Below are 18,988 nucleotides of genomic sequence, written 5' to 3'. Positions count from 1 at the left end.
ATCTCATTCTCCTCAGCTTTCCTGATTTGGGGCAGATCCACAGAAGAAATGAGGTGCTTTTTCTCATGGTCAGACTAGCTGTGGACCATTGCACAACCTCTGTTTACACAGTGAGTGTGCTTCAACCTATACCTTTAATTGGCCAATAACAATGCTGGGAGCAAGGTATCCCAATACTCTGAGACTGATCTGGCTTTAGGCACACCAACTCCTCTCTTACTTATAGGAGTCAGGAACAAGGTCCCGAGAACGTAGAATGTGCCAAAATGCATTTGCTCCCACTCAACTGACAGCCTCTTGATAGGAAACCAAATGGAACACAAGACCTGCGTGGCCCTTCTTTGATTATAATAAAGAGTCGGAAGGCCCAGCTACAAAGAGCAATGTAAGTGTCTATATGTTAGATGCCAACAAAATGATAATAAAATTAAAAACAAGAACTTGGGCATTGCTTTCTAACCGCACATTATTTTTCACAAAAAATTTCAGGGAAGGTTGGGCTTTTGTACATTTAATTAGTATAATGGAAATGACTGTGCCGAATGCATCTGAAGTTAGATGAGGGTGCAGCCTTCTTGTCACACTCTAGATGCCAGCAGATATCTGGGCAGAACCCTTCCCTCTTGGAGAAGGTCTGAGGCAGGGTGAATGAGGTACCTTGTGTGAAGGTGCCCATCACTTGAGTGGCGGCAGGGCCTGAAAGGGCTTTCCATCAATGCACATGGTAATAAAATTCCCCAAAGTGCCCACGTTAGTGGCAAAAGTCTCACATCTACTAGGAACTGGGATATGTCTGGAAGAGGTACTAATTGTGCTAAACATATTTTCTTCCATGCAAGTCCAAGCAAAAAAGAAAAATAGCAATAATTTATAAGTACTATTTTTGCTAATGTAGCTTGCAGATAATTAAAGATAAATTGTAAAGGCTTCATAAACCACAACTTTATGCCAGATCACTGCTATATTAAGAAAGAGAATGAAAAGAACTTTGAAAATAAAACATCAACAATGATTCTGATTTTCCATTGCCATTAAAGATTATAAAGAAAATAAGGATTAGAAAATTTGTTCTTGATTTCATGTATGAAAGTGCTTTGTTGAATGTATAATTCATGGCTAATCTGATAAATCTGTTTAAATTTAAAGCCCTTTTTATTGTTGCCTTGTGCTTTGTCACAAAACCTATTTCTTTTAAAGTAAATTGTAGAACAGCAGCTCTCAAACTTTTTGATCTCTGTATTTTATGCTCTTAAAAGCCCCAAATAACTTTTGTTTGTATGGGTTATATATCAATAATTATTGTATTAGAAGTGAAAACAGAGAGTGTTTAAAGATATTTACTTATAATTCATTTTTTTTTTTGACAGTTTTTATGTTCTTTATTAGGCCATCAGATGTGTCCATGGAAATATAAGAAAAATAATTGTAAACACTTCCATTTCCTTTTCAGAGAGGACACATCATCATAAGAGTAAAGAGGATACAGAAGAAAACCTAAAGTGAACATTGCCTTTTCCTCAAAATCCAAAGAAAATAAAAGAGGAGCAAAAATCAAGGCTATATCAGCAGTTAGTCTCTATCATTTACCTTCAAACCAGATTCACTACTAGGAAAAGGAAATAAGTATCAAGTGAGATGAAAAAGAAAAAGATGATGCTTAGTTCTAACCTGTTCCTTTCTGACTTAAGTTATAATAGAATTTATTTCAAGTAACTTAAAAATTTCTTTATTTTGCTGACTTTTCTATGAGCCTGTTACTTAATCATCCCCAAATTCTCTACCAAAAATGAAAAATCCCTCAGTGCATTTACAAACCATGTAAAATATGTCCACTCCAACCAACCCTGTATGGTTCTAGAAATTTCTGTATGTCTCCAGTGTTTCAGAATTTTGTACTGATGTGACTTTATGTGAAGTATTTTCCAACCATTGTGTTGAGCACTTGGTGAACTCATTCAATCTGAAAAAATCACACCCTGCATTTTGAATAGTTTGTTGCTGCTGCTATTATTTATTTATTTGGCAATTATTCTATTGTATTTCCTCTGTTGTCTCCTCTGGAATCTTTTATTTTTATTTTGCCCTTAACTGTTCTAATTCTTTATTTTCTTATTTTTATCTTCTGGGTTTTTTTTTGAAGAGGATTTTTCAAAAAAATTTAATTTATCAATATATAATATAGTTGATTTTCATGTCCCTTTATCAATTCCTCCTTTTCCTTCCTACCTCTGCCTCCTCTCTGTCCCTCAACATCATATCTGTTCACTTGTCTTAACAAGTTCAAAGAATTGTTGTGATTGTTCTATCTTAATTTTTCTCCCCCGCTTGTTTGTACATTTACTTATTTATTTTTATTAGCTCCCACACATAAGTGAGAACGTGCAGTGTTTCTCTTTCTGTGCCTGGCTTATTTCACTTAATACAGTTTTCTCTAAGTTCATCCATTTTGCTGTTAATGGTAGTATTTCATTTTTCTTAATAGAACAGTAGTATTCCATTGTGTAGATATACCACATTTTCCTTATCCACTCATCCAGTGATGGGCATTTAGCCTGGTTCCAACTCTTGGCTATTATAAATAGCACTGCAATAAACATGGGAGTACAGGTATCCCTTTGACATGATGATTTCCATTCCTTTGAATATATACCCAGCAGTGGAATAGCTGGGTCATATGGTAGATCTATCTGTAATTGTTTGAGGAACCTCCATGCCAATTTCCATAAAGGCTGCAGCATTTTGCAGTCCCACCAACAGTGTAGGAGGGTTCTTTTTTCTCTGCAACCTCACCAGCATTTATCATTCTCAGTCTTTTGGATATTAGCCATCCTAACTGGAGTGAGACAGCATCTCAAAGTGGTTTTGATTTGCATTTCCTGAATGCTGAGTGATGTTGAGCATTTTTTCATATGTCTGTTGGCCATTCGTATATCTTTCTTTGAGAAATGCCTATTCAGCTCCTTTGCCCATTTTTTAATTGGGTTGTTTTTTTGCTGTTAAGTTGTTTGAGTTCCTTGTATATTCTGTATATTAATCCTCTGTCAGATGAATATTATGCAAATATTTACTCCCACTCTGTTGGTTGTCTTTTTGCTCTGTCAATTGTTTCTTTTGCTGTGCAGAAGCTTTTGAGTTTGATATAATCCCATTTGTTTATTTCTCCTTTGGTTGCCTGTGCTTTTGGGGTTGTATTCATTAAGTCTGTACCCAATCCTACCTCCTGGAGTGTTTCCCCCATGTTTTCTTTAAGGAGTTTTATTGTTTTGGGACATATATTTAATTCTTCAATCCATTATGAGTTGATTTTGGTATATGGTGAGAGGTATGTGTCTAGTTTCATTCTCCTACATATGAATGTCCAATTTTCCCAGCACCATTTACTGAAGAGGTGGTGTGTAGTCTTGGTGCCTTTGTCAAAGATCAGATGGCTATAGGTGTATGGGTTGATTTCTGGATACTCTGTTCTGTTCCATTGGTCTGTGTGTGTTTTTATGCCAATACCATGCTGTTTTGGTTACTATAGCTTTGTAGAATAATTTAAAGTCAGGTAGTGTATGCCTCTGGCTTTATTTTTTTTGCTCAGTATTGCTTTGGCTATTCATGGTCTTTTGTTCTTCCATATGAATGTTAGGATTGTTTTTTTCCAATTCTGAGAAAAATGTCATTGGAATTTTGATGGGGATTGCATTGAATCTGTAGATTGCTGGGGATTGCATTGAATCTGTAGATTGCTTTGGGTAGTATGGACATTTTCTCAATGTTAATTCTTCCAATTCAAGAATATGGGATATCTTTCCATCTTCTTGTGTTCTCTTTAATTTCTCTCAACAGTGGTTTGTAGATCTCATCATAGAGATTTTTCACATCCTTGGTTCAATTTTATTCCTAGGTATTTAATTTTTTTGGTGACTATTGTAAATGAGCTAGCTTTCTTGATTTCTTTTTCTGCTATAATTCCTTTTCAAATAACTGTAATAAACTCATTACTTATAAACATATGAAAAGTAAACATATTTTCCAAAACAAAAATGTTAACAAGAAGATTGCCATTATTTTACATTTTTGCAAATCTTTTTATGTCAGGCTTAATGGAAGAAAAGTAGATTCTCTTTATCTGTCTCTTACGTTCAATCTGTTGTGTTTTGTTTTTTTGGTTTACGTATGTGAAAAAAATCCAGCCTCACACAGATATGTAGCTGAAAAGGGGAGGAATATTTTAATAGCCACTTCAGAGAATTTTGGATATTCTTCTTTGATACTACACCAAAACTCAACAAGTGGTGGTTTCTTAAAGGTTAGTTAGAATATAGAATTTGAAACTATATCAGTGGCTTTTTGTACTCTGTTAAATTCAAATACATTGGTATATTTTGTACTTTGAATGAGTCTTTTACCCATGCATGTTATTATAATGTCATGCATTGATCACTTGGAAACTATTGATTCACTGAGTTTTGTATCTCTTCCAAATGTTAACATATATCACTGTCACATGTGATTTTATCAAAGAATCACATTTATTACTATCACCATCCAAATCATCAGAAAAGTCTTTTAGTATTGGAAGGCTGTCAAGTTCATGGTGTTGGATACAAGTTTTCTAAAATTCTAATTCTGCCTGAAAGATAGAATTTATTAGAAATAAATCCTGTCAACTATTTTTCTTGAAATGACAGGCCAGTTAGTTCATTTTTGAGAAAATGTATGACACATACCCACCTCTGAATAAACACATTCAGTCAATCTATTAAGTAAAATGGCATTCCATTTGGAAGGCACCTAGTTCAACTGTTAAACAATTGCACAAGTATTTTTCCTGGGAGACAAACATGGTACTTCGGTATGGAGCAGAAGTGCTTCATGCATATTTTCCACCTTGTCATAAAGAATATTAAAAAGACATGTACTCAAGGGTCAAAATTTAATAAACTTAATCTTTTTTTCTGCTTCATCAAGGACATTTTTAAGTGAAACTTGCAATTTTTTTTTTTTGTATATAACAGCAAGTGCACAGTAATGAAGTATATGATTGCTGGTACAGTTTAGTGTCACTGCCTTGATTCCTGCTAAGGTGCCCACAGTTTTACCTACCAGTGCGTCGCACCATTAATGCAAATGGTCAACATAATAAAAAGGGCAAATAACATCTCAGTATTACTATGCAAATAGTTTTTATCTCTTGGAACCCCCAAGAGGGCCTTGAGGACTACTACTTTAGAGGATAGTAACTATAAATCTAAATGCTGTCTAATCTGCTCGATGCTATGTCCTTGTGGGTTCATGTAAAGAAGATTTAACAGGTTTATTTCTGTCTTCACCCTCCTGCCCTCCCTGCTTCAAAAAAAATTCCATTGTGGTAATTCAAGATAAATGGTGTGCATAGAACAAAGAAATTGCAGGACTCTTGATTTCATCTGCATTTTTCTCCCTAACAAAGAAAGCTACTCTACAGTGCTCTGAAAAAACTATCAAACTATCTTGAGTTATAGGAAATATGACATGTTCAGTCCTCCCACCACCCCACTTTCACTTTGGGGGTATTCTGGATGAGTTCTTAGTAGTGTCCTCAGAAATAATTGGTTGTCCTAATTCAGCCACATGCAAATTAATGCTCCCCTAAAGAGGCCTTATTATAATTTCCAACCCTTGATGTCTACATAATCCCCTATAGTTCTTTAACTTCTTGCTTTCTAACGTCTGTTTACCAATGCACTACTTTTGTCAGCTCAGTATAGCATCAATTAGTAACACAGTTGTGTTTTTTAGGTCTCCCCAGAGCTTTGAGAAAGCTGCTTTGTATTTATTAATGACTACACAAAGCACTACTATTTTTCAATAGCATTTAAAAATGAGTAAATTACTGAAGGTGAACTATAAAAGAACTTCAAATTTCAAAGGCAAGCAAAAAAACAAAACAAAACAAAACAAAACAAAACAAAAAACCCCCACCATTATTTCAGACCACCCATAATACTTGCATGGTTGAATTTATTTACAATTTAATATCAAGAGAGAGGGGAAAAGTCAAATCCAAACTATTCTTCCTGTTCTACCTTTGGCATTTTGGAGCACACAGGATTTTGAGTTGGAGAACTGGGCATAGATCTGGTGATTAATTAAGAGCTGGTTTAACAGGTCTAAATTTCATTATCTCACACACCTGTTAAGTAACACACACCTGATTCAGCAAAAATCCACCCACAAGGTTAATTTTTTTTTTAATTAAAAAGCAAGCAAGCTAGAGAGAAAAAAAGAGGCATAACTCCACAAACTTCGGTCCAGTTGCATGTTCTTAAGCATAATTCCAAACAACCAACTTGAAATGTGTCCAATTTGTCACTCTCTTATTTTGTGAATAATTCCCTGTACTATACTAGGTGAAGTTAGAGCTACCGATGCTGATACAGAATTCAGCACTCAAGGAAACCTGATAGACCAATCTCTCCTGTGATGAATCTTTCCTAACCAAACTTAAAGTGATGGGGAGCAATTATAACCCTCGTTTGCCCTGCTTTTATATTCCTGGTCATCTATGAAATGAAGACACTGATCTGCAAAAATCACTATGCATTCATGAAAGGAGCTCTGGGAGCTCCCCCTGAGGTTCTGGCTATGAGGCAGAAAAATACCTCAGTGCACTTCCTTTGTCTTATGCTCCCTCTTTGATGTGCAAGTCACTGGTGGAGTAAGCTGTGATCCCTTTGATGTTGAACTTCTAGACTTTATTGTTACTAGCATGCCTACAAGGAGAGCTGTCAGTCATTTCCTACATCTGAACAACCATGTTTCTTTACGGCACCTCTTTTACAAGCATCAATCCTTAAATACATGTTTTCACATTCCTGCTGATTACCACACTATCTTTGTTGGGGGAGGGCTGTGCTCAAATATAACTACAGCGCCCACATTTTCTGTAAACACCCTGAGGCATCATCAGATGGCTGGTAACCAACCTTCTTCAACAAGAGAAGCCTGAGTGCAAGAACATATTTCTAGCAAATGAAAACATTCTGAAAACGCTCAAGCCATCTTAACAGTCAAAATGAGTAGTTTAGCCAATATTTTCTCTAAGCAGCCATTGAAATTACACAGAAACTTCCAAGCCACTTCAAAAAGGATTCAGAAAGCAACAGCAGCAAGGGGGCTTAGAAAGTCTGCCAAAACTTTGAGACATCTTAACTCATCTCAAACAACTTTGTTTCTCTGCAGCAGTGGAAACAAAACACTTCTGTTCTACATGATTTTCATTGTGATAGAAACATTGCTTTTGAAATAGATTTCTATCAAACCAGTTGTTTTGTTAAACAATATCATTTTCAGAAGTTGCTTGCTATTAGAGCAAGATGATTTTTCATAATCTAATGTCTCAGGCAAACATGTGGATGTGTATACAACGTGCATACAATTTCTTAAATTTGTACAGGCAAAATAGGCAATATGTTAATCTTTAAAGATGTCTGTTGAAAAAGATATGGCTCTAATTTCATTTACCAGCTCCCATCAGATTTTCTTTTCAAGTTCTTTTATCACTTCTGGAACCGCTGACTATTATCAAACCTCACTAGGAAATTCCACACAAAAAGAAAATAAAGTTAAGGTGCTTACATCACACCATGCTGCTTTATAATGAACTGCTATCTTTCTGAATAAATGTTTCAAGGAAACCCAAGTTCTTATACCAGATCTCAAATGAGGGAGTAAAATGATATTTTTTATGTGAGGGTTTAATTCTGTTATTTTTCCTTTTATCAGCTGAGAACACAGGAGATACACTGTTTCTGCTTGCTAATAAACTGCAAACAATACATTAGAAGAGACTCAATTTCTTTGTGTTTCTGGCCTGGAATATGGTAAAGAATAAAATTACTGTGGCGTGCAATGGTTAAGGCTATTCCAGGGTTTCCATTTTAAACAATTTCCCCTGCTCCTTGGTTTTAACTCAACCATCAAAAATGGAAAAAGCTTTGGGCTAGAGTTTGATAAATAAGGTATGACTGTAATTTACTGGAACTACGTCTGGGCATATTTATTATTAATATTAATGAAAGCTTGCTTATTCTTAAACTTATTTAAATAGTTGGCATAAAATAATCACCTCTTTCTACCTTAAATTTTCACTTCCAAAAGAAACTGATTAACTGACTGGAAGCATCTATAGCAATTAGGGGTTGAGAGAGGGAATAAAGATACTAGGAGACACTCATTTGCTTCCTCCAAGTCTCCAACAAGAAAGGAGACATTTTTTTCTGTTTTAATAAGAACATTTTCATAGAATGATAGAGTTGGAAAAGATCTTGATGGCTATCAAGTCCAACTCTCTAATTTTACAAATGGGGAAAGTGAGAAAGTGAGGTAAGCTGACAATTACTGTGTTGCAGATCTAGGACGAGAACCCACGTCTTCATCTTCTCCCACCCTACGTAGGGGGTTTCCACTCTACTCAACACTGTCTGGCTACTCTGGTGAGCGGTGGCTCACGTATAAAGGGTGTTGGACTTCAGAGGTTTCTCAACTAGAATCATCTGAATAGCTTTAAAAAACTACCCATACTTAAGCCCCACCTCGGACTGATAAAATCAGAATCTCTAGGAATGGAGCCTGGATTTACATATTTTTAAAAAGTTCTCTAGACAGTCTAATATGCAGACAAGGTTAGGAACTAAGAGGCTAGATAACCCCTATGCTCTGTTCTGGATCTATTCACCAGGGATAGGAAAAAATTCTTTGATCCAGTTCCCTGATATTGATCCATGGGGCCACCACGCTGTTTTTATGTTGGCCTTACTGTTGTCACTATCTGCATTCATCTATTTCATTTATATGCTTACTTAGGCGTTGTCTACCTCTTCCCACCAGAATGGACACTGGCAGAGACCAGAGACTAAGCCTGTTGTGATTACTGCTGGCCCACAGCTCCTAGAGTGTGGGAGTTGCAGTGCGGCAGGGGGCAGGGTGCCCTTCTCCATACCAGCCAGAGCAGTTCTACTTTAATCTGTTTTACCAGATTAGAATCTGAACTGCATCAAGGCAGTGTGTCTGCCTGGGTCAGACTTCTCCACCTCCAGAACCTGGACATGGGCAGATGCACACCAGGCACACGGGCCTCAGAAAGGTCATCCTGTAAATAGGAACTATTATTGATGAGCCTGCAGAGCACTGAAACTTTTACTTTGTTGTCGGAAAAAGTAACACAGAAAGACAACACTGTCTCCACTGGAGCTGGCCTTGAGGCCTGCAGCACAATCCCCAGCCTACCCCCACTTAGTGGTCACAATATTGGCAAGACGCCGTCCTGGCGTAAATATTGGCAAGACGCCATCCCGGCACATAGTGAGGGCTACAGTGCATTGGGTCTATGTCACACACAGAGGCCAGAGCTCTGGGAAGGGCTTTATGCCCAAAAGGAAGATAATTTGGAAAGTATCACAGGCACCCCCAGCACCAAAACAGCCTCAGGGTCCTCTCCTGTTTGGGCCATTTGGGGTAAGAGATTTGGGGTAACAGTCTGCCTACTTTCTCCTACACGCTGGTTAATAGCAAGGTCAAAATAACCAGAAAAATATTTCAAGTGTGTTAATAATATCCAAACAATGGCAGAAATTGTTCATGTTGGGCCCCCCTTCTACTCTGAAAGGAGATTTAAGTGGGCTGAAGGGAAGTGTATGCCTATCTTCGTATCAATTATCTTTCTGAGCTTCACTTTCCTCACTAGTAAGAGGAGAGGGTTAGACCAGAGCAGTGGTTCCCAAACAGGTCTGGTCCTCACAATCACTTTTGCAAATGCAGATTCCTTGGCCTCATTCCAGACCATCAGAATCTGCACAGGCCTCAACGGAGACTGACGTTTATTTTTTAAACGCTTCCCAGTTGACTGTGGAGATGAACGATATCGGGAATGACTGAAGGACTAGAAGACTCTTCACAAAGTGAAGCCTGCGGACCAGCTGCATCAGCAACACCTGAGATGCTTTTTTAAATATATGCCTTCCTGGGCCTCCCCGCAGCCTGACAGAATTAGACTCTCTCCAGGTGGGACCCAGGAATCTGCCTTTTTAACAGACACTCCAGGTAATGGGTTGTACTCCACAGTTTCAGAACCTCTGTTTTAGGAATATAGAGCTAACTCTTGGCTTATTTGGAAGCAAACCACAATCACATATAAGTATAAAGGTTGGCCTTATCCAATTATCTTAACATTTCATTGAATTGTTTTGCATGTTGCAAAATCTCCTTTGTTTTAAAAGCATGCATCTCATAGAAACTGCAAACCTACAAGCCCCATCGTCCTAAAGCAGCCTTCTCTGGTTAAATGTGGCTGCCAATTTCTCAGTGCATTTTTTAAATGCTGATTCATGGCTTAAGACACCTGATTGGGAGGAAGGTGTCTCAGCTCTATTATAAAAGCACATGAGTAGCCCCTGAATTACCTAGTACACAGTGGGCACTCAAGTATTTACTGAAACAAATTTATTTATTTTTACCCTGCGTTCCACAGAAGATCTGAAGTGAGATAAACAAATAAAAAGAAGGAAATAAAAACCCCAACAACTGAAAAATGAAAATAACGTTCTGCGGAAAAGAACACTTCTCATGTGGTGAAAGAATCACGCTTCTGGGTGGCGCAGTTTGAAAAACGGTTTGCTTCAATAACTGATCTGACACTTAACCACAAGTGTTCACTTCTGAACCACTACCTTATTTCTATGATGGAAAGGTCTAAAGAGGAGGTTGTCCTTGCTTTTTAATTTTTTTTTCCTCTTCCCTGTTTTTCATGAAATGATGCAATAAATCTTTCTAGTAAGGACAAGTGAACACTGTTGTCCTTTAAAATCCCAGTGATTACTTACCATTATTATTACTCTGGTTATTTCTAGCTCAGATCAGAAGTTTTGACTTCTTGAGGAAAGCAAAGTTCACGTGAACTTGCATACTTACACCTCTGTGTAGCTCCAGAGACAAATGATATTTAAAGACATCAGAAGACCAATACTTATCCTCTGATTCTGACACAGAAATCATATTGTTTTATGATTGTTTCACTTGATACAGCACTGAAATCCAAACTTACAATTCACCTGTATTATCTACTTATCCTTAAAATTATGCAAACAAATGCTTACCTGTACTCCATGCAATGTTTTAAAGCATAAACTCTATTATGTTCTTAAAACCTATGTAACATATACTCTATTTTATTTTTTAGGCAAACTGCATATTCTTTTTTTTTTGTCTTTTTCGTGACCGGCACTCAGCCAGTGAGTGCACCGGCCATTCCTATATAGGATCCGAACCCGCGGCGGGAGCGTCGCCGCGCTGCTAGCGCAGCACGCTACCGAGTGCGCCACGGGCTCGGCCCAAACTGCATATTCTTAAGTGAAACAAATGATCTAGCCCATAAGTCTTCACAAACTAACAGGTTAATAGTTTTTGCATCCATGTTTAAAATTGTTTTATTACCACAAAGAGCTATAGAGTAGTTTATTTATTTCTAAATGTTTATCACTTTTTAAAAAGAAAAGCTCTAGATTTAAAAAAGGAAAACGCTGAATTTTGTTGATCAAAATGAGAACCTCTTTTTAAAAAATATGAGGGTATGTCAAAAAGTTCGTGGAAAATAGAATTAAAAGATAATAGAATTGAGGCTGAAACTTAAAAAAAAATACAAGGGTTTCCATAAAGGTCATAATAATTGTTTATTCACAAACCAAATCTCACTCAAATTTAACATAGAGACATAGAATTTTATAAATCAGCTTTAATCTATCTTGAAAACTTCCCTTCCTTCCTTCTCAACAAACTTTTAAAATTCATGGTCTTGCACACAATAACATTTTTAATAACCACGTAAAACAATGAATTACAGTTTTGAATCTGATGTAGAATGCCTCATAGCAATTGGGAAAATAATTTCAACCTTTGACCTCCACTAGCCTGATGGGAAATTCATTGGCACCATTATATCTTTTAGTTTTCCATGAGTAAGTAACCACTAGAGGGCAGCTTTATCCCAGATCTGACACACTACTTCGTTAAAAAAAAAAAAAAAAAAATCTCATAAATGCTTCTAATGTTCCCTTAATTATTTTTGCAATATCTTTGATTTTCTTGGATATTTAATAATCAACTGCAGTTGAATTAAAAGTATTCCTCAACAGTTCAAAAGTCCACTTGAACAAATTACAATGATATTACAAAGATTGGTCATGAGAGGTACTAAAGATATAGCCTAGCTCTGTACCAAAATATTTAGAACAAAAGTTTTTCATCTTTATGTCATTTCTTCATCTTTACTCTGTGGTGGGTTAAGTACCAAGTCAATCATACCACAACTGGTCCTTGGATTCTATTTTTGGCATCAAAATTTCAAGTGGTTCTAGACAAACCGAAGTGTGCTTGAGGAAGAAACTGACCAAGATTGTGGGAAAGTTGAACCATGAACTTTGAGCAACGCAGACTGGAGAGGGATAGCAGAGATTAAGGGTCAGAGGTGTGACTGTGTTACAAGCTACTGGTCTTCAAATAATCGACAGTCTTTTATTTGAAAGATGGATTAAATGTGCTCTGCACACCCCAAAAGGAAGGATCAGAATTAAGGGATTAAAAGTAAAAAGGAGAGATTTATGCTTGATATAAGACTTCTCTAATTCAATATGGAATAAGCTGCCTCAAAAGATAGTGAGTTCTCCATCACTGGAGATATTCAAACATAAACAGAAAAGCATAGGGCAGGAATATTGTGGAGAGGACCCAGATGCCAATGGGACATTTATCTGAGTGACTTTTAGGGGGTTTCTTCTATCTCTGAGACACTATGAAATAATGCTTATTAGCTTTCAGAAAAACATACCCCGAACCAGCACTCAGAAAGGTAAGTACCATCAAGTGAGAAATGAGCTTTTGGTACTTGGAAACTTTTACACTTAGGGTGATTTTCGACAAGACAACAGATTCCTCCAGAGTATATCTACAATCATGTCCCTTAGCTGTCATGGAAACAAACAGGACAGCACTCACAAGCACAAGTATTAATGAGCTTTCTACGATGTAAAGGCATGGTAAAATCACAAGGAGTATTTATGAGAGTTCCCCTTGCCTAAGGATAAACAGAACATACAGATCTCCAGTTCTATCATAGTGGTGATCAGTTACATAGGTTAGCTGCACTTCATGGTATTCTGTAGTCTTTCGGAAAGCAATGCTTACATTTTATCCAGATCCTTCTATAACAAGTGGACTTAATGAAAATCATAGATGAAGAGAGCTAACGATAAGCAAATAAGAATAACCCCATTTGTACCAAATTGATTTTATTAAATAGTAATTTAAAGATATTAGCCCCAGCAAAGCATTACATAATTGAATCTATTTTTTCCCCATATAAATGCCAGAGTTATAATTTCCACTAACTAGAGACAAAGTTATATCCAGGACATTTTCACAGCTTCCTTCAAGAGGCACGAAGACAGTAGAAATGTGAGGTTCCAGTCCTTGCTTGACCATGTATGAGCCAGAAGAGCTTGGCTACAGCACATAACCTCTGTGACCCTCAGTTTCTCGAATTAAAAAAACATGAGACTATCGGCAACCTTCCAAGGCGGATTAAATTAGGTAAGAGTTTATAAACCATAAAGTACAAAATAAATATAGATTAACATCGTCTCTCTATTTATTTATGAAATGCTCAGTAAACTTCAGAGGTAATAAAACCAGAAGCAAAAAACGAAATCACTGTCAAACCTGGGGAATAAACTTAGCATTATTTTTCCTACCCACAGGAGGAAAGATATTGAAGTTATCATATTATCTCCTTATTATGTGATGAGGGCTAACAAATTTCACTTAAAAAAGAAAGTCTAGAAACAAAAGATTTCAGCTGCTTTCTTGCATTTTGCCCATTGGTTAATATATGCTATTATCTGATCTATTTAGACCCTTATCTCTGGACATAGCACTCTGACAATTTATAGAAAAAGGCATGTTCTATCATGTCACACACAATACTGACATACACAAAAAGCTCTGAGGATGAATCTCTTAGTCCATGAGTCAAAAGGCTGGGATGAAAGGAAGGTATCCTCAGTGGAGTTGCTAGATGGGGGAGAGAGAACTTGTAAATCATTCCTCAAAGGGTCAATATGTGTTCTTTGATATAATATCAAATGTCAATTCACACCTAAGTTGTCACTGGTAGGTATCTCCAAAAAAGTTGTTTTCAAGTAGAGAAACATAAAAATGGTGTCGCTGTTGACTCTGAGTGTCTAATTATGGTTTTAAAAATTACTTAACATGAAATATATAGATTAAGGCAGGCTTAATTTCTTAGTAATGAACACCATAAATATTTAAATGCATGCACTAGACATTTCTATGATGTATTCTTAGATTTGCTCCATACAAGGGGCTTTATTGATCTCTAAAATAAGTCAAGAGAATTTTAAGAAAACTGAACTCCACATCTAGCTCTGCAGATCTCTATCTATCCATCCAACCTTCCAGTAACTTTTTCTCCCAGTAAATGGTCATTTGTAAATATCTTCTTAGGCACCCCAGAACAAATTACAAAGTCGCTGGGTGCTATTGCAGGTGCTTTGCAATTACCCACTTGCTGATCTTATCCATTTTTATTGTGATTCACTTGGCTGGAAGTAAAATATGGGAGAAAAATGAGTCTACTGAGAACTATTAATATCTTTACAAGTATATCTACTAGGTACTAAAAAACTAAGATTTAAATCACATATTATGTACATACACACATGTATATTTAAAATGACTATTTGTATTTAGAAATTGTATTGCTTCATAACTGGGCAATGCTAATGAAATTAAATGGTTCTCAATTCAAACCAAGGGCAAAATGGTTTACTTGAGCATGATGTTCCTTTACATTTCGAGTTATGTGATTGAAATACATAAAATCAAGAGAATGCCCATGAAAATGTTGCTTTAAAAATACTCTCTACTTCATGGAAGGTCCAGGTTCCCCACTCTTTCCCTGGACACACAGATTCAGAGATCCTCTTTATCTTTAAAAGAACTGACCCCTTCTTCCCTACATAAGCACTCTCTCTGCTCAGTAGTGGCAGCCATTTGGGTTTTCTCTTTTCACGATCCAGCCATCACTCTCTCCCAGTCCTTCCCATCATAGATCACAAAAATGGAACAAAAATCCCAGGTAAGGGATACTGTGGAAATGGTGCTTAAAATGAGACCAGGGATCAAATTCAAATTTCACACGGTAAAAACAAAGCCCAAATTCTTCAAAACTATAAAATCACATTTATTAGAGCTGGACACACTACTAATCACCAACATATACAGTGTTTTCAAAGTGGTAAGGTCCCTTGCATTTGCACATGAATCGGGCTGGAGGAAGAATCTATTATGGGACAGAAATTCCCTGTAAGCCTCCTTTCCCTCTTATAACTCCATTTCCATGAACATAGGCTGAACACTCCTATGAAGCAAAGGGGCATATAATCTACTGAAACTCATGAAGCTCTTGCATTTCCTTTCGGCACCCAACTGTCGCGTGACATCTGGCCGATCACTTTTGTGATGCACAGAACAAGTGCTCCCTAATTATAAATGTTATCGCTGGCTCTCTCCATTTACCCAAGAAGCTATTCAAATGGTATTGGAATTTTGTTAATTAAACAAAAGCAAAACTGAAGAATGAGACTAGAGTGGCTCAAATGAAGATTTATTACATCTAAGCATGAAATCACGTTCAGCCTAAACTTATTTGACAACTAACATGGAGGAAGGATTTTCTTTTTTGGCAAGTTCAAAAGGCCTGATTTACTGATGTTTAAAAAACATCAGTAAGTCAGCCAACAAAGACAATGTTTCTCTTTTATGGTGGCTTGTTCTCTCCTCCCTTGTCCACATGCATCCACATACCAAAAAGCTATACTGTAAAGAGTGTTTCTGTTTTGCATGAAAAAAATCTAATTATACAAACTCTCTTACATATGGAACCAATTTAACTATTAAAAACTGAGAGGCAGTAGGGAAGTATTTAATATGATTCTGGGCCAGTTTTTTCCCCCTTAAATCTGATACAGAAACATTTACAGCATTCCTTATTTTCCCACAAACTATTTTTCTTGAGTTTAAATTTGTGCCAAAGCAAGATAATCCCATTAAAACACAGGATGTTATGATATTGGGAATGAAATATTCTAATTGTCCAGATGCATTCTCTCTTTCTCTCTCAGGCAGCTCAGCTTATAGAAAAATTGCATTGCCAGTACTTCTGAGCTACTTTCCTCAAAGCAGGATACTATGAATCTATTATTTTATGGCAGCCAGAGGTCACTCCAAGACAAATGTGTTGGCTAGAGCTGTTGGGGGGCGGGGGGTATGATTCTCATGATTCTATTAGTAAGGGATAGTATGGGAGTTCACTTTGTACTATAACTACAAAAGCAAAAGCCTACGTACTAGGAAACATCAGAATTAAGTTAAAATATTACATCGTATTTTCTATATTATTTGGTCGTTACTGTTCATTACGGGGAAAAGCAGTTTAAAAAATCTCAGTCTCTCACCTTTCCCCCAATCAACACAAATTATACTAAACAAAAAGGATAAGGACTGGCACTGGCACCTCTCAAATAGCAAAATCTGTTTCATAATTTTTTAAAAATGGGAGAAACCATCTTAACTACAAGGACCCTTTGAGTCGTTTCACACTTACGAGATTAATGAAACGCAGGAATAGCATAAGTTTGGGGGAGGGAGAGGGGAGGAGAATAGATTTCTTTTACATAAGAAGTCGGTCAGAAACCTTAACATTTCTGTCTTCCCAAATGATTTTAAATGCTCAAGAGCGTGGATCACGGGGAGATTTCCTGTTTTTTACTATATCTGTTGCATATTCTAAAAATGATTAAATTCCATTGCCCGCAAGCCACATGGGAAAAGACAGAAAATTTGCTGTGGGCTCATCGTATAAAAGATTTCATCTCAAGCAGCTCATCTTAGCGTCCAGTACGTTTCAGCCTGTTAATAATTAATAAAAGAGATGCCACCCAATCTCTACTGAAGAAAGGCAAAAGCTCTGTGATCTGAAAGTAAACCCTGCGCAGATACTGAAGTGGTGTCCTTCATCCTGGACTGCAACAAGCCCCCAGCCTAGCAAACGTTTAACGAGTGCCCGGCGCCCGCACGGGCGGACAGGACCTGCAGGACAGTCTGGGTCTGCACAATTGCTGCGCATTAGGGGAGCCGTGTCCGCCTCAAACAGATGGGGTTTTAAATCCCCACTCCCGGCGGCCGGGCCTGCGAAGCCGCTCGGGCAGATTATCCACCGCGAGGAACCTGCAGGCGCACAAGCGCGCGGCGTGCTGCAGGCTGAGTTTCTCCGGGACGGTTTGCAACTGTCCTATGAGCGTGTCACGGTTTCTCCAGGCGGCACAGGCGACTTCCTGCACACCTCCAAACTTTGGCTTTCCCATCAGAACTTCCCTGACTTGCCACGGTTTCTTGTCTCCTCACTTGAGAGGACCTCGAGTCAGTCCGATCCCCAACCAGGCCCCCGTCCCATCCCGCCACCGGCCCGACTAAGGAGTCTCGATCAGGGCTGAAGGCCGGGGGTGGGGTGGGGGGGGAGGCTTGGCCGCGACCAACCCGCGCTCGTCGGCCCCTCACCACGGTCTGACCTCCACCTCTGCCCACGGATCCTGTGGGCCGATAAGTTGCCTCCCCACATCCATCCACACGCCAGAGTATCAAGCGGGGTGCTCAGCGACTACGGGTAGCCGCCGAGGGCTTCCTGCCATGCTCGAGGCGCTCGTCTCGCTCTCGGAAGTGGCCGCGGCGGGACACAGAGCGGACCGGCCTCTCAGCGCTCGGGGCAGCCGGGCCGCCAGCGGGGGAAGGCGCGAGGCCTGGGGCGCTGACCAGTCCCCAGGGATGACATCGCGACCGCGCGCACGCACGGCCCGGCTCGGCCGCGGCGCCTCCCTCACGTAGGCCGGAGCTGTCCGGGGTGCGGGCCCCGGGGACCGGCCGCGGGCGTCCCCGGCTTCCTCCGAGCTCCCCAGACCCCTCTCCTCCCTCCCCGAAGCGCGGCGACTGCCGGCAAACTTTCTTTTGGGAGACTCGCCGGGTGCCAGGCGGACCCAGGCGACTGACAGGAGCCAGAGGGGGCGGAAGAGGGGAAGTCCAGCTCGTACGCCTTCGCCCCTAACAGGAGGCAGGCCGAGCCAGCGGCCGGGCTCAGGTGGCGCCGCTGCGGTGGCCCCGAAGGCCCTGGCGGGGCTCCCGCGCCCAGCCCCGGGCAGTACGTGCGCTCGGGCAGGCGCGCCCACCCCTCCCCCTGCGCGCCCTCCTCCCCGCCCCCCGGAGCAACCTGCCCACCCGGCCCCGGCGGGGCACCTCAGCTCACCTTTCATCGCTGCGATCACAAAATACATCATTTAAGCCGCGGTGCGGAGAGCGCAGGGAGAGCGGATGGTCCGACCCCGGAGCCCCCTCTGCCGCCGCCGCGCCGCCGCCCGAGCCACAGCAGCAGCTGCCGCAGCTGCCCGCCCGCCGAGAGCCATCCCGAGCCATAAGAGGCTCCATGTGACCGGCTGACATCACGGCCGCCGCTCTGTTTACACCGCGCCCCTCCGCTTCCTCCCCGGGCGGGAGGCGGGAGGCGGGTGCGCCCCAGCGCCGCGCCCCGCCCCGCCCCCGCGGGCAGGTGAGCGGCGGCGGCTCGACCGGCCCACCCCGGCCTGGCGCTGCCCTCCCGCGCCCCCGGCCCGCGCCGGGACTCCCCGCCTTCTCCTTTTCCCCCGGAGCACCTGTGGCCGCCCGGGCGCTTTCTGCACGCAGCGCCCGGAGGAACACGCGCCTGACCACTCTCTCCCCACACTCCGTCGGGCGAGAGGCCCGCAACCCGACGCCATCCTCCCGTTCCCTTCCTGGGGCCCTCGAGGGTGATAGATGCTCCAGCTCGTTGGGGAAAAGAGGGGTTTAGTCTGGGGAGCTCCAG

General features: G+C 40.1%; 1 protein-coding gene across 3 annotated transcripts in view; it reads right to left on the bottom strand.

Annotated features, from left to right (window-relative positions):
* The window catches only part of RORA (RAR related orphan receptor A), a 714,208-nt gene that overhangs the window by 74,123 nt on the left and 621,097 nt on the right, over positions 1-18,988 (bottom strand). The window contains exon 1 of one of the 3 annotated variants that reach the window (XM_063089779.1): positions 18,395-18,518. The exons of the other annotated variants lie outside the window; for them this stretch is intronic. Within the exon in view, the coding sequence (XP_062945849.1) occupies positions 18,395-18,425 (31 nt within the window). The 5' untranslated portion in view covers positions 18,426-18,518. Of the gene's footprint in view, positions 1-18,394; positions 18,519-18,988 lie in introns of those variants that run through there. 3 annotated transcript variants of the gene reach the window in all.

This window comes from Cynocephalus volans, chromosome 3, assembly GCF_027409185.1.
Source record: "Cynocephalus volans isolate mCynVol1 chromosome 3, mCynVol1.pri, whole genome shotgun sequence".
Taxonomy (NCBI): Eukaryota; Metazoa; Chordata; class Mammalia; order Dermoptera; family Cynocephalidae; genus Cynocephalus; species Cynocephalus volans.
This window is presented reverse-complemented; position numbering and strand designations above follow the sequence as displayed.